The following is a 16,061-nucleotide window of genomic DNA, read 5'->3' as shown; positions in this document are numbered from 1 at the left end:
GTATGATCAAAGTTCTCAGGGACTCATCCTCCCTTTCCGTCACCCGTCAGGTGCTCACCAGCCTGACCAACATGTGAGATGTTCTGTCCTCAAAGGGTTTGAGTGGTTGTGAAATCATGGATCCAGCATCGTGCTGGGCAGGTGAGACCTGACGACACCTGCTCTACTTCACGTTGTTTCACCAGCTTCTTTCCCTCCTCTCACAGCATCGGTTCTTCCTTCTACATTAGTGTTCTCTAATGGAGGATCATTCACCACCAACATGTAGGTGGACCACTCCGCCCTGACCTGGAGGGCAACACCTGATAACCTCCACAACTATGCAGCTTCTCATTTTCTACTAAAACAAACTCATTTGTCCAGAAAGAAAAGAGAAAAAGTTCTCATCTTCATCTTATTTTTAATTGACAGTTGCAGCTTGGTTCATGTCTGACTGCAGCTCGTCGCCTGCAAACAATTAAATGCAATTTACAACTAAAAGAGAAAAACAACAGATTCATTTTAAAACATATCAGCTGTACAAAGAAAAAAAAGACTGTGGGACAAGTGCAATGCAGCATTTCAATAAATGTTAAAAAATCCTTTAGAAAACAATTATCTGCCACTTCTGAAATAAACTGAGTGAAACGAGCAAAAAGATGAGAGAATTTGAGCTAAACTAAGACTATATGTTGGTTTTTTGGGGGGTATCCAGTGGAAAGCGTCTAACCTACAGGCAGGCCTTACAACTGCGATTAATTCAGAAAAGATGCGTCTAAAACTGGCCGGAGGAGAGGAGGGAGAGCCTGAAATGACTCGACAGTCGGCCTGGATGCTGATTTTTCTCAGTTTCCCTCCAGGTATGAATCTAGTCATGGACCGCTCTGATAAATGCGATAAATTTTGGGATAAATGTGATTTATTCTTCTTTAAATCTGAATTTAGTCTGAATGTGTGTATGGTTACTAGAAGCTCTTCCTCCAACCTTCTCATTTCGCTTTGTGTAAATTCATTTCCCCTCAGCATCCTGCAGGATTTATGCCTCAAATCTTTCTCAGCTAACGATGCATTCAGGGGCAGAATGTTGCTGTTCAGCTAAATCTTTATTGAACCCATCTCAGAAAGAGAAAATATGCGTGAAGCTGAACTGAAGACATGATGAGAAGAAAGAAAAAGGCACAAGGAGAGGTCCTGAGGTAAATCAGCCATCGACGAGCCCGTTGGCTCAGACAACCGACGTCTGCAGAGAGAACACCGTTTCTGGATGTGGGAGGAAACCTCAGCACCAGCAGGAATCAACTGGACCTCGTTTCAACGCCACTGAAAAGCCCTTTGGATCAGCTACCATCATGCACAGTGCATCTTCATCTTCATCATCATCAGTCATTCGACAATAACAGGATCTAGACTGAAGTGGACGTGCTGTAACTGGTTAGACTGGTTATATCTTGTTGGGAAGGATTCTGGAAAGCTGTGATGTGATGATTCATGATCCACTTATTTTACAAAGAAACTTTATAGACGTTTATTTAAGGGACGAATTGGAAGATCAAAGTGTCCCTTCTGTCCATACTGACTGTCAGGGACCATCGCTGTCCATCTAACCTGAGGAGTAGTTTATCACCGCTGTACGCCTATCTGTTCTTCCATTCAATTCTACATCCAGACAAAGTTATACTTTTCTGTACATCCTCTCCTCATTAAATAATAAAGGCAGATGAAGATCTTCACCTGGCTCGTCTGAGCCTGGAGGATGTGGAAAGTCTGCTGGAGAACACACTGGAGGACCTGCAGCATCCTTTTTACCCCCAACAGAACCAGTTTCATTTGATTTTACACGAACAAAAACAGGAATTTTATGACCTTGTTTTCACTTCTGCCAACAGATTGTCCACAATTTTACACTGAAAACAATTTATTATGATCTGATGACAGGCTGAGACCGCTTTACAGTTTCCAGAGACAGACGTCACTGATGGAGCCGTTAAACCTGCAGTAACACGTTTTCCATGATGAGATGGATTAACTAAAGAACAAGTTTGATTTCAGTGACTGAAACATTTAGAACCAGCTCCCAGTTTAGCTTCAGGAAGCAGACACCCTCTCTATCTTTCACCCTATAGAGCCCAACGTGACAAATTTGATAGTTTCTGAGATATTTTGCATCACTTTATGGTAAAAACATTGCTCAAAATCCTGTTGAACATAATCAGACACTGCCCCATAATAGATACCAGGAAAAACCACCAGCAGAAAACTAGACTGTAACGGTGTCCCAATTCAGGGTCTATGCAGTTCGAAGTACAGGTTCGTGGCTACATATGTCACGGTTTCGTGCCAAGCACCGTCCCGTGTGGAAGGTGCCTCTGAATCAACCCTACAAACCTGCACATCGTTTGGCCTGTAGTGAAGCCTGCCGGTGGTGGATCCTTCTTCTCCCAGAATTCCTTTCACACAAGATGACAGCGAATAAGCAAAATCGCTCTAAAGAGCACATTTTTCATTTACCTCACTTAAATAGAAACGTGAGAAAACCAAATGAATTATTTTTTTAAAAATGGTGTTAAACGGTGGCATTAAAATCATGTAAGATTTGACTTTCATGGACTTTTAAGGGGTTAATGAAGTGTGTGTACCGGCTTGAAAACAACAGATCAGATGGCCTTTTTTTGTTTTTTTACATTATTTAGTTAGAAAGGTAAGATAGAACCAAGTCGGTCAGTATTAACGTACACTGTAGTCTCCTATGATATGCAAAACTTAGGAATTTCAGAGGTTTAGGTGATTCAACGTCCCACGTTGCTGCTATGGGAAAATTCTCGTCGGCTAGGCAGCGTGCATGAATTACTTCGGACACTCCTTGGGCTTTGCAGTCTGTGCACTCCAAAGTGTGTAGATCCTGAATTGGGACACAGTTTAAAATAATTCTGGCATATCACATGGTGAAGATCTGTTCATTTTTTGTTACATTTTGCTAAAGGGCCTAATAAGAACCTCATATTCATATTTGACTTTTCTTAATATTTTTCATGGGTCGGGCCTTACTGGGTAAAATCAGGCTTCAAACTTTCCTTTCTGATAAATCTCATAGCAGGTCTGGCTTGGCGACCCTCATCCATCCCTTTAGTCCCACTGCTATAGTCTAAGGCTGTGGGGGGATGTCCCATGATGCACTGGGCTCCTCTCTGCTCTCTCTGACGTGTTTGTTGTTGTAATTTGTGTTTCTTTTTCAGCAGGTGTCCCTGGATTAGACTCATGCTACTTATTGATCTCCCTGTCCTGACCTCTCCACCCCCAACCGGTCCAGACAGATGGCCGTCCTTCCTGGTTCTGATGGAGGTTTTCTTCTCCACCGTCTCCTCCTGCAGCTTGGGAAGGAGGATTGAATCGAATAGAAGATTTGATCCAAACTGTTGGTTCTGTAGCAAGGTTGTTTATTTATGAATTAGTTTATATGAACACAGTTATTATAAACTGGACTAATGTGGATCAATATGGTGGATTTGTTTTAATTAGATTATAATTGGACTACAATGATTGGATTGGTGACTGACTCAAACCCGGGTCGTCTCAGAACCAGCTCAGCATGTCAAACGGTTTATTTTAATTAAATTACTGCAGCAGAAGAGAAAGAGAAACAACCAATGAAGCGCTTCAGCCTGACGGAGGCTGTTTGAACTGATGACTTCCTGGTCAGTGTGGACAGAAGGAACAATCTCACATCTGATTGAAGATCCAAAACATTCAACCAGTAAAGTACAGACCCCAAACACCTCAAGCTGAAGTAAAAATTGTTTCTTTCCACCTGCTGAGGAAAGACACGAAAAAAAGGCTTGGAGCCGTTTTCCATAACAACACTTTCTACCACGTGGCGACCTGAGCTAGAACTTTCCTCGGCACTGGCTCAGTGAAGGGTAGCAGCAAAAAAACAAGGGAACTAAAAGCTTTTTGCTCAACTGCTGCGGGACGGACACTGCAAGAGCTCTTACAGAATTTAAGAAAAATAAAAATGAAGAGCAGAAGGAAGAATTCTTGATGTTCTGCCTGCTTCCTGCCCGTTTTAGCCTTTTCCATTTCTCACCTTCCCTTTTTGTTGCTTATGGCTGAGACGTTTTCCCTCCCTGAATAAAAAAAAATAAAAAATAAAGGTCATGGAAAGCCAAAATAGATTTAAGAGAATGAAAATAAATGCTTCATCCCTGAACTGAACAGATATTTGGCACTTTGTTGTGCAGAATCATGGAGCCAGATGCATAAAAACCAGTTTTCTCCATGAATGTCTTTCTAATCAGACCAGTAATGATCTACTTTATTATTTTTTTTACGATTTCCCTTCAGTAATTACTTTATTTTTTGCTTTTACTTTCATCAGGTTGATGAGGATTTGCACCCATTCATGATTAAAAATGAAAGTAGAAATCAAGCTTCTGTACTTTTCTGCTGTGCATTCGCACAGTTTGAGTTTTATGCATCTGGCCCAAAACGTCCTGAACAGACTGTGGATGGAAGGAAGCGGGAAGAGCTCAGACGATGGCGTTGGTGCCACGGAGGCCGACCCCACGGGCGAACTGCTCCAGCAGACCGGTGATGGCGCCGGAGGGGCTGGGCGTGGAGGACTTGAGTCCCACGGTGGAGCTGTAGGCTGCCAGGAAGAGCTCCCGCACCGCCTCCAGACGGGCCTGACGCTCAGACAGGAAGGGACACCTTGAAAGGAGACGAACAAGAAGACGACAAAAACAAAGGAATCAGGTCAAGATGGGAAATTCAGTTGTGGAATTGATAAAAAGTAAATACAAAGATGAAGTCTGTGAGGGAGAAGATGCACATTCAGCTAAGACTGGAGGGACACGCTTCATCTGGAAGTCGGATCAGGCCGGAATGAAACGGTGTCCACTGATGGAAGCGGAAAGAAAAAAGTGGAATATCTGTGTTTCCTGCAGAAAACCAAACACACTTTTCTCTCTAAAGAGATGCTTCATCATCATAATCATCCTCCTGAAAATCTTTTGGATGGATGTCCATCTCCCCTGGCCCTTTACCCGACATCGAGCCTCGATCAACAGTTCATCGCTTGCTGGCTGCTTCTTCGTTAACTAAAACCGTGTCAGTGGCAGAAGGAATCATCAATTCCTCTGCTATTGGGAGGCGTTTAACTCTGCAAACTACGTCAGGTGAGCTTTTGACGAGTCAGATGCTGCTTTAGTAAAACAACTCTGCATCACTGCCAGTTGAGTGGTTTTTTTCTAAAGTCATCAACAGACTTGTCTTTGTGATCAGGATGAGAATTCTATTCTGTTCTATTCTACATTCTATTCTATTCTACAGTCATTTAGCAGACGCTTTTATCCAAATCGACTTACATTTGAGAGTAAGAACACAAGCAAGAATTCAAACAAGATGGGACGTCATAATTAAGTGGTAGTCAGACTGCTTTGAGTCCAGTTGGACCCAGGTGCTGACATGTAGTTGCGTGAGGCAGTGCATATAATTTTTCTTTTTTTTTTTTTTTTTTGTAGTTTTTTGTAAGTCATTTTGTTTAAATACAACATTACGATTTCATCATACAATATCATCTTGGGCATATGTGCACACAGCTTATTCAGAGCCAAAGAGCTGGACAAATCTTTCTAACTCATTCTGAGTAGAAGAGTTAAGCTAAGTGCAGAAATGCTCCTTAACAACAATCATTTAGCAGACACTGTTCTCCAAAGCGACTTCCATCTGACGGTGGGAAGGACCCAACTGGAAGGTGTTAATATTTGCCCTGGGATTCAAACTCGGGTCTCCTGTATGGGAGATGGATGCCCCGACAACTGAGCTACCTTGCTGCCGAGAAGACCCCAGGTGGCTTCATACAGTCAGATGCTGATATTTTGAGACACACAGAACACTGTGGTTTCTCTTCATTACTCACCACTGGCCATTACATGACTTGACCATTACCTGGTTATGCCTTTTTGGTAGTTGAAATCTCTGTTGCTGATTCATTATTGTTTGCCCATTAGTACTTTTACAAATTTGTCTATTTATCCCTTGTTTGATTTAACCTGGCTGTGCCCCCCCCGGTCATAACTCTGAACCATTCCCAGAAATATTTGACCATTTCCTCGGACTACTTTTCTAATCCTTGAGATATGCTTTACTTGATTCTAGCTAGCTCTACTTTACTCATTCCAAGGAATATTTTAATATCCTAAGGCTGAATAAAAATCTATCCCCAGAACTACTATTAATTCTTAGGACTACTTTAGGTCAACTGTACTTATTCCTAGATTAATTGGGCTGTTGTCCTCTGGTTTTTAATTAGGAGGAGATAACATTTACATTTCTGCTGTGTTCCAGGTGGATTTACTCTGACATAGTAAAGCATCTTGATTCTGACAGTAATCTCACGTCTCAGCTTTCTGTAGACACACACACACACACAGCCCTTGTAGTTGTGAAGATATACTTGATTTGTTTAGGTGTGTTATTTTTGACAGGAAGCAGAAAATAGGGCTTGTTATGAAGCGGTTAATATGCGCATGTGAAAGTCAGGAAATCTTTCATGCTGGACGTATTTATCATGATGATCAGACGAGTTCAACAGAAAATCTGGTTCATGTCATTTCTTTTAGATGAAAAAAGCTGAATCAAATGGAGTTTAATCGTTTATTTTCTGAGCACAAATCAGAGAACAGATTCATTTCCTAATTATTTTGTTTTAAGAACAAAATTTAAAAAAAGAATTCTACTTTTTCTTTTTACCTTTTAAAAAGATAAACGAACGCTTCTGTCTATTTGGTTTCATTTTCTTTAGTGGACATTTTCTATTCCATCATCCTCTCGTAGGTTTTCCCTGTAGAAGCTGGACGCAGAGGGTTCGTTGCCAAGGCCACAACCAGGCTCCTGATGAGAATGGAGCTCGAAGGAGAAGCCTTACAACAAGCATGAAGTCACTTCCTGAAGCTGCAGAACGAAGCAGCAACTGGCTCAAGAGGAAGGACTCCAGTTGGGCTGCGAGATGAACACTGAGGGTAGAAACAGAGGGCGGCACACCTGGGACGCCAGGTGCTGCCGTTGAGCCTTCCGGAGAAGTCACAAAGGAGGATGGAGGGCACCCACCTCATGACCCCTATGAAGTTCCTTCCCCCCTCCCACACAAAAACACCAAGAAAGAAGCAATGCTGATTATTCTAGGGATTGTACAATTAGGTCCTATAATCTCTACAGCCTGATTTCAATGTTAGCTTAAGAAACAAAATTAGAAAAAACTTTTTTTTTTCCCCTGCTTTTTCATTTTATCTTTCAAAAAGATAAACGGATGCTTCGGTCTTTTATGTTTTCAGTTATGATGCTTAACTTTTGCTTCTTGAATGAGCTCCATCCTCCTCTCCATTGTTTCCACTGACATCTCTGTGGATGGCACCTTGTTTCCTGTCAATCTGAGGCTGCAGCAGCTCATTAAATCAAGTTTAAACTGCAGATTCATTTGCATATTTGCAGGTGTTTGCTTTAGAAATGCAAATTACAAGTTTTCCTCTACTTGATCTGAAAAAACTTGCAAAAACTTTCCAAACATTTAACGAAGCTAGAAGACTCAGCTATAACATTTAATTCTTTCATTTCATATCCGAGTTTTGTTTATTTGTGATTTTTATTTATTATACTGAGTAACTAGGCTGAGAGAACCTCCTCTATGAGCCGACATGCACAGATCAGATTTTGCATGTGTACTTTCTCTCCAAAGTTTGGACTCAGATAATGTGTTTTGTGAGAGAAATCCCCCAGGTGGAAACTCTCCCGTTCACACAGACACATCAGCTGAGCATCCCAGGATGCTTCTGTGTTACTGGTAAGAATATGGTCACAAGTTACAACTGATCAGATGTAAGAATGAAGAAAATCATAGTGTCACATCTGTAACTTCAGTTCTGAACCACACAGGACTGATACTGCAGATGTCCTAGCCAAGCAGCTTTTCCAGCTCTACTTACATTCGTCCGCTGGGCCCTTCATCCTGAAAACTGAAGGGCAGGGGCGAGTCGTAGGCATAGGCGGCGGCAGCAACGGCGGACGAGTTTGAGGAAACCGATGCCAGAGGTTGAGGGAAGTGGCTGTGGTCATGGATGCTGCCACAACCGGAAACTATCTGCCAGCTCCCGTACTCTGTGGACAGGGAGGAGCCCGACCGAGCGTAGTCTGCCGCTAACCTGACGAACAACAGACGGAGACAGAAACGTAAGATGGAAGAGAAACAAGGACAGAGAGCTTCTTAACAAGCTTTCTGTGCACCACTGCGAGGAAGGACGGTCAGAGGAATCCTGCAGCAGTTCTCATCTCATCATGAACTTATACAGAATTTATGGCCTCTGAATTAAAGATGACAGTCTGTAATATCAACCAGATCACTGATGCAAAATTCAAGTTTAGATGTAAAGTCAAACAAATTTTATATGATTTTATATAATCAAACATGAGTTTTGTGTTAGTATTAAATCTCATTTACTATTATTCCTGTTTTGTTGCATTACAACCTGCAATCTAAATAAATGGTTTTTGCGGAATAAAACCACAATATGCCCCAAACTGGTGAAGATGGAAAAAAAGAAAAAAGTATGGAGTGAAATTAGTCTCACAAGTTACTCTGAGTAAATTTCACTATTTGCAAATGTGTGTTCAAATTGACATAAATATATATATATATATAAAAAAAAGAAGACATAAAATAACTTTACAACAGGGATGTCACCATTACTTTATTTCACAATTAATCCTAAAAGTCGCCCTAAACGCCGACAGGGCCGTCGTGCCGTGCACGGCACACCTGATGTCAGACACGACTTCAAGACCATCAGCTTTACAGGACCACTACCTGTTATATTATTTTGTTATGTCAGCATACCATAGACTGTGTATGACAGCAGGTTTCACTGTGGAGCATCTTGACTGAACGCTCTGGTTTCTTGCGGAGTGATCTCTCTCGACAGCAGCATGTTGCAGCATGAGAGCCATTCAAAGGCAGCGGTCCCTTCACCTACAAAGTTTCACAAATTCGCAGCCCATGAGTAGCAAGCCAGGGAAACTTGGGATTTGAAAGGGAAAAAATTATGATGGTTTAAAAGACAGCTGCAGTGTGGTAGCATTTTGGGTTTAACCTGTGCGAGCCGGTATGCCGTATTTGTTTTACTGGGCTGCCAACTCACGCATGTGAGTGGCATCTTACGCTCTCACGCTAAACCTCCGATTTCTCACACTGAAATACACATCAAGAGCAATATCGGCTAATCGAGAAGTTCGGAAGGATTTCCAGTGGGTCGCGTTACTTTTGGGCCGGTGTCCCGGCGTATGTGATAAAAAGCGTCGCGTCGCAGCAGCGTCGGTTCACTCACTGCTCAGAGATCAGTCTGACAACGAGGGAGATATTTCAGCTTCACAAACAGCAACGATGCAAAGTACTTTTTTTTTATACAATGGTTCTAACTGGCAGTTTTGCCAGTTTTCCCTGTCTGAGCCTCATGTTCAATATTTTTTTTTATATATATTTTTTGAAGGGCAGTTTTGTTTACAGAACAGAGACTTCATTTTCTGTCATACTTCTTGTTTTTGGTTGTGTTTGGTTTTCATTCGTTGTTAAAGAGACTGAGAGTCCGTTCTATTTACTGTTTTATTTACATTTTCTTCTGGTTCCAGTGTAAAAAGTTCTTTAGAAATGAAAGTTTATTAAACTTTAAAAAGGGTGTACTTGCATTATTATGGCATTGTCATCATATTAGTTGAAAATGGTCTCAAAATGACAACTTTATCACTTTGCGCAAAAATACAGTTTATCGAAATAATTTCTGAGAAAAATAATCACACAGCAAAATTTGTTATTGTGACAGGCCTACATATGATCGTTTTCATGCTCAAAACCATTTTCATGCATACAAATCATTAAGCGTGTGGTCACGCCTGGCCTGATGTGCATGGATCAGCTTGTACGTGGAGCTTGACACTCCTTAAAGTTCCACAATCAATGCCTGATGAATTAGTCTGTCTCCACAGAAAGTGCCTCTCCAAATTTGAAATAACTATAGAGGAACATGACACTCAAGTCTCATTAAAATCCAGATAACCCAGCTTCCCATCAGCACCTAAATAAATCAGATCTTTGTGCAAGTACCCAAAGCTACTCACAAATAGTTTTACTCATTCGTAAATCAGAACTGTGAGACTACTTTCACTCCATACAGGAGTCTCATCATTAGTTCAGTTGAGTCCAGCTGAGAGCAAGCTAAGGGTCACATGATGTCAGTGAATGCACCACTGCTGCGAAAGGTACGGTGACTCTGAAATTTATCCATCCAGCTCAGTGGGTGGGAAACTCGACTTTCAACAACCCCTCACGCTGTAGCTGTGTGCTGCGCACGAGCTGTTTCAGATCACAAGCTGTGCACAGTTGACCTAATTGTGAATAAACCAAAGAGTCTCCAGAGCCGAGCTGAGAGCTTCTGGTGATCATTCAAAATTTACACCACCAGAGTTAAATGTGTATAAAAGTAAAAGGTCGGCCAGACTTAAACTGCTCCGTGGTGCAGCGCCACACTCACCTCCTGCTCGGTACAGCCAACGGGCTGCTCCCAGTCCACTGTACTCCGTGCTCTGACTGGTTGGAGGAAGAGGAGCTGGAAGACCTGGCCTCATTAAAGGGATGGGGCAGTTGCTCATCCAGGGGGTTCTGCTTACACCAAACCACCATCTGAGGGGAGGAGGTGGCCACTTTTTTCCTGAAGAAAGGGAAGAACATTTACAGCCACAGAGCAGCAGTTCAGTAGCAAGACACAGTCAACTGAATATTTACAGAAATTCCACCAAAAGATGTGATGGATGGATGGATGGATGGATGGATGGATGGATGGATGGATGGATGGATGGATGGATGGATGGATGGATGGATGGATGGATGGATGGATGGATGGATGGATGGATGGATGGATGGATGGATGGATGGATGGATGGACGTAGTACAACTATTAGTTGTAATATTAATAATATTTATTGTTTAGAATTAATGAGTTAGAGCAGGGTGTCCAGCTCCGGTCCTCAAGGGCCACATTTGATGTGTCCCTGCTCCAAAACCACTGGACTCAAATTAATGAGTCATTGTGCAAAACTTAATAAGCTGTTGGATCCATTTAACTTGAGTCAGGTGTGTTGAAGCAGGAAACACTGAAAACCTGCAGGACAGAAGCTCGAGGACCGACTTTGTACACCCCTGTGTACAAAGTCTTTTCCTTTAATGGATCATAAAGGACCCAGTACAGGATTCAAATTAATGGAGAATTTTACTAAAATAACTAAACTTTGTTACTAAAATAACAAAGAGAAATAAAATCATTAAGTTTTATAAAACAAAAACTACGCATAAAATAAAATAAAATCCAGTGTGTTGGCACCAAGGTGATCCAGATTAACTATTTACATTCTGGAGTCACACCGCTCTGCTTCATTCAGCACTAACTACATAGTGTATTTTAACAGATGAGTCAGAACCAGGACGACTTCAGAACCTGGACGACTTCAGAACCGGGACGACTTCAGAACCGGGACTACTTCATTTTAATGCTGTCAACTATTAAAAAAAAATGCTTAACCCTTAGTAAACCAGGCTATTTTATTTATTTATTTAGCTTTTTTTGGAAAATAGAAATAGAACTTCCTCCATGGATTAAAGGTTTTGAGTTTCATTGATCATTCTTATGTTATTTTGTTCTCAACACATTTCCTTATGTGATGAATAAAGATTTTCAACTGGAATATCCATCCATAGAATATCTAAGACACGGAGGGCCGGTATTCTGCAGGTACTGGATGTTTCCCATCAGCAACACACTTGATTAAAATGAATGGGTCATTAACAGACTTGTGACGTCTTAGGAAGTCTACAGGTCGGTTTATCACCTTTATCCTTTCGTAATCTTTTTCCACTCAGAAATTTTTTTTGTTTACGATTCCACCAAATAAAACAGATTTATTTCCCTCCGTTCTGCAGCTCTTTTCACCATCGTTTCAGAAATAATGAATTAGTTGAGCATATTTGGATTAATGACCAGATTCAGGATGTGGAACTAAAGTGAAGACAGTCAAAAAAAAAAACAGGCGGAGCAGTCAGATGTGTGTGTGTGTGTGTGTGTGAAGCTGACCAGCTGGAGGTCTGGGGTTGGCTGGAGAACGGGTCCACAGAGTCAGTGATGGGGCAGGAGGTTCCTCCCACCTCTTCGGTGATGAGGGAAAACTCACTGCTCAGACTGGTCACGCTGCCCCGATCCCTGGTTTCTAAGAGAAAACACATTTTACATTTTAGGCTTATTTTAAACACATTGGTCGACCAGTCAGCGTGAACTGGAATTATCTGGCTCCTCTGTCCCATATACAGCAGGTCGATAAATCTGAGCAAGTTACATCTGTGAAACTGTCCTTTTAAGTGATAACAGAGCTTAATTCAGAGCTACAAGCCTGCAGATGTCTCTCTGCTATGATGCAACGTGTTATAAATTTTTAAGTCTTGCAATTTTCTGAATAGATGAAAGTCTTGTGTTTTCATTGTTATGTCAGTTCCCACACTGCGGTGTTCGTAGCTCTCCAAACATCCTCTTATTCCTCATTGCATCAGACCAGAAGCGAGACAACAACACTGCTAACAGAACCAGAACTGAGGGGAAAAGTTAATAAAGCATAGAGGAATGTCCCCTGTGCAGGGCTGGGATGTTTTAATAACAGGTTTATTAGTTCTTTTACAAGCCCAGTTCTAAAGAAGACATATCACATGTAGAAATGGAGACATTTTACCACTTCATGGAAAATGTTAGCTCATTCTGAATTTAATGGCAGCAACATATCTCTAAAAAGTAGGAACAGAGGCAAAAAAAGGCTGGAAAAGTGACTGGTCAAAAACAACTGGAGGAGTGTTTGACAACTAATTAGGTTAATTAGCAACAAGTCAGTAAAATAATAATAATAATAATAATGGATTAGATTTATATAGCGCTTTTCAAGGCACCCAAAGCGCTTTACATTGTGTGAATCCATTATTCATCCACTCCTCACTCATACCTGGTGATGGTAAGCTATGTGTGTAGCCACAGCTGCCCTGGGGCAAGCTGACGGAAACGTGGCTGCCAGTCTGCGCCTACGGCCTCTCCGACCATCACCGAACATTCATCCACACATTCATACACCAGCGATGCCAACACTGGAGGCAAGGAGGGTTAAGTGTCTTGCCCAAGGACACAACGACAGATGACTGCGGGAGCGGGAATCGAACCGCCGACCTTCCGATCATTGGACGACCTGCTCTACCGCCTGAGCCACTGCCGCCCCTGGGTATGACTGGGTATAAAAGGAGCACTTCAGAGAGGCAGAGTCTCTCAGAAGGAAAGATGGACAGAGGTTCACTAATTTGAGACAGAGTCTAAATATTGTGGAACATTTCAGAAAAATGTTCATCAATGTAAAATTGTGAAGAATTTGAAGATTCCACCATGTGCAGTTTATTTTATCATCAAAAGATCAATAATGAGGAGGAATCTCTGTGTGCATGGGAAAAGGCTGAAGCTCAAACTGAATTCTAGTGATCTTGAGGTCCTCTGGCAGCATTAAAAGCAGACATGATTCTTTACTGGAAATCATTGCATGGACTCAACTTCCAGAAACCACTGTCTGTGAACACAACTCACACTGAAACCTACAAATGCAGGTAAAAGCTCCATCATGCAAAGAAGAAGCCATATGTGAACAGAATCCAGAAACATTGCCGTCTTCTCTGGACCAAAGCCCATTTAAAACAGTCTGAGGCAAAGTAGGAAGCTGTTCTGAGGTCAGATGGATGATAATATGAATTTTTTACTGGAACGTATGGAGGGCGTGTCCTGCAGACTAAAGAGGAGAGGGAGCATCCAGCTTATCAGTGGACAGGTGAAAAGCTGCATCTCTGATGGTTTGGGGCTGCATTAGTGCAATGGCGTGGGCAGCTTCCACATCTGTGAAGCTCCATCAATGCTGAAAAGTACATGGAGGTTTTAGAGCAACATCTGCTCCCAACCAGACAACGTCTGTTTCAGGGAAGACCTTGCAGATTTCAGCAAGACGATGCTGAACCACATCCTGCATCCATCACAACAGCATGGCTTCACAGGAGAAGAGTCCAGCTGCTGAACTGGCCTGCCTGCAGTCCAGACATTTTACCAGTACAAAACATCTGGAGCATCATGAAAACAAAAATCCAGCAATGAAGGTCCAGGAATGTAGAGCAGCTAGAATCCTGCATCAGACCAGAATGGGACAAAATTCCTCTCCTAGAACTCCAGAAACTGGTCTCCTTACCCAGACGTTTCCAGACAGATGTTAGAAGAAGAGGAGATGCTACACGATGCTAAACATCACCTGGAACTGGGACTGTATTCTATCTGTACTGATCTCATTAAAGTTAAAATGTTGAAGCAATAAAATAATTTACACATTTTTTTTTTTAGAAAACCATAAAAACAGAGACTTACTCAGCTGGCAGAGGTCTTCAACAGTGAAATCTCCGTCTTTGAAGTGGGAGTTTTTCCTCCTGAAAATGAAAAGAAAATACATGGAATGATCCAGCTGAAACTGTGAGTTAGGAAGGAAATCTAACGTGACAGCATGAATGACCAACGGACCTCTGTTTCCTAACAGCAGAGAACTTCTCTGAGACGATGTGCTTCAAAAAATTGAAGCAAAAAAAGAAAATCTGAGGGAGAGAAAAGAAAGATGGAAACACTGCATTCATCACAACATTAGGCTGGAGACCAAAGTCCCCAAACCTGCAACAATCCTGATCTCACTAAAAACGAATGAAAATACTCGTATAGTCGATACGTACAGTCCACAGACTTCAACTGAGAATCATTTGTTCCAGGTTAGACAAAGTGAGGTGGATATTTTTAAAGCTTTATGTCTTAAGGTGGAAGTTATTCATATCATATTTAATAAAAGTTAAGTGTAAAACAGAAGTACCTCTTCCCCTTTGGAGAGTCGATCTGGCAGCATGTGACTAGACAGAAATACAGAAAATATTAACTCATTTATTTCTGCAAACTCTTAAAAAGGTAAAAAAAAAAGTCTTCATCCTCAATGTTCAACCCAAAAATCCTCAGTATTAAATAAGACAGATGAAAACAAGAAGAAGATTTTTACCCGAACAGAAACCAGTCATAAGCAATGGTCAGATACAGGATCTCAGCAGGTTCCAGGGTGGCGTGCACCGCACCATCCTGTGAACGAACAAGAACACGTCAAACATTCCTGTTCCATGTCTGGAGTCAAGTTCACTTCAAAGCCACCAGGAACTCATTCTCCCTCAACAGTAATCAGTGACTACTGATCCGGATGGGACCAGACATGCTCCCAGAGACCAGTTCTAAATCTGAGACATGAACGTACCACGTTAGCCCAACATCAAAATGTGCAGATGTTGTTCCTAAAAACAGCTATAACGTCTAAGTCTCTTGTTCTTCCTGATCAATTAGACGTTTAAATAAAAACAAAAACAGAGTGAAGCACTTTCTGGATGTTGAGTTTTATGTTCATATCCTTGGAAAAGAAAAGAAATTTCTGGTTGTAGATGGTAAATCTGGATATAGTGGAAACTTTCCTCCCATTTAGACTCAGACCAAATATGTTTACTAGCTGGTTATAATAACCAGGTTAGTACAGCAAGGTATCTGCAGCACTAAGGGAGCCAAATTTGAGACTTTTTAAGACCTTTTTAATGCCGCTTTGATAAAATTTAAGACCTTACATTCACGAAATGTAAAGCATGGAACCACCTTACAAACAGTCCAAACACTGAGGTATAGTGAGTAACGAACATGTAAGTCCAGTTGCTTTGTTTTAGTCATTTTGTTGAGGGTTTCATCAAACATCAAAACTATGTGTGTGTGTGTGTGTGTGTGTGTGTGTGAGACAGACAGATAGATGATAAAATTATTAAAATTTTTAATCAGATTAATCACTGCTTACAAATTAATCAATCATGATTAATTACCATTTCCGACTATGCCTGAAATTCGCCCGTCTCACTGCAAGCCAAAGCA

At 41.5% G+C, this 16,061-nt stretch overlaps 1 protein-coding gene across 3 annotated transcripts in view; it reads right to left on the bottom strand.

Moving 5' to 3' along the window:
* Positions 1–383: 383 nt before the first annotated feature.
* The window catches only part of mtmr14 (myotubularin related protein 14), a 33,684-nt gene continuing 18,006 nt past the window's right edge, over positions 384–16,061 (bottom strand). Inside the window, exons 12-20 of one of the 3 annotated variants that reach the window (XR_006009716.1) lie at positions 15,163–15,239; positions 14,983–15,019; positions 14,646–14,716; positions 14,496–14,554; positions 12,144–12,276; positions 10,551–10,727; positions 7,956–8,171; positions 4,325–4,683; positions 384–4,283 (exon numbers count right to left, since the gene is read on the bottom strand). Coding sequence is in view for 2 of the 3 variants with exons in the window: in XM_041979804.1 (XP_041835738.1) it covers positions 4,503–4,683; positions 7,956–8,171; positions 10,551–10,727; positions 12,144–12,276; positions 14,496–14,554; positions 14,646–14,716; positions 14,983–15,019; positions 15,163–15,239 (951 nt within the window). In the remaining variant the exon portion in view is untranslated. Of the gene's footprint in view, positions 4,684–7,955; positions 8,172–10,550; positions 10,728–12,143; positions 12,277–14,495; positions 14,555–14,645; positions 14,717–14,982; positions 15,020–15,162; positions 15,240–16,061 lie in introns of all 3 variants that reach the window. The other 2 variants (XM_041979804.1, XM_041979805.1) reach the window with 2 other exon arrangements.

Source organism: Melanotaenia boesemani, chromosome 3 (assembly GCF_017639745.1).
Source record: "Melanotaenia boesemani isolate fMelBoe1 chromosome 3, fMelBoe1.pri, whole genome shotgun sequence".
Lineage (NCBI taxonomy): Eukaryota > Metazoa > Chordata > Actinopteri > Atheriniformes > Melanotaeniidae > Melanotaenia > Melanotaenia boesemani.
Note: the sequence above shows the minus strand (reverse complement) of the source record. Positions and strands in the feature narration are given on the sequence as shown.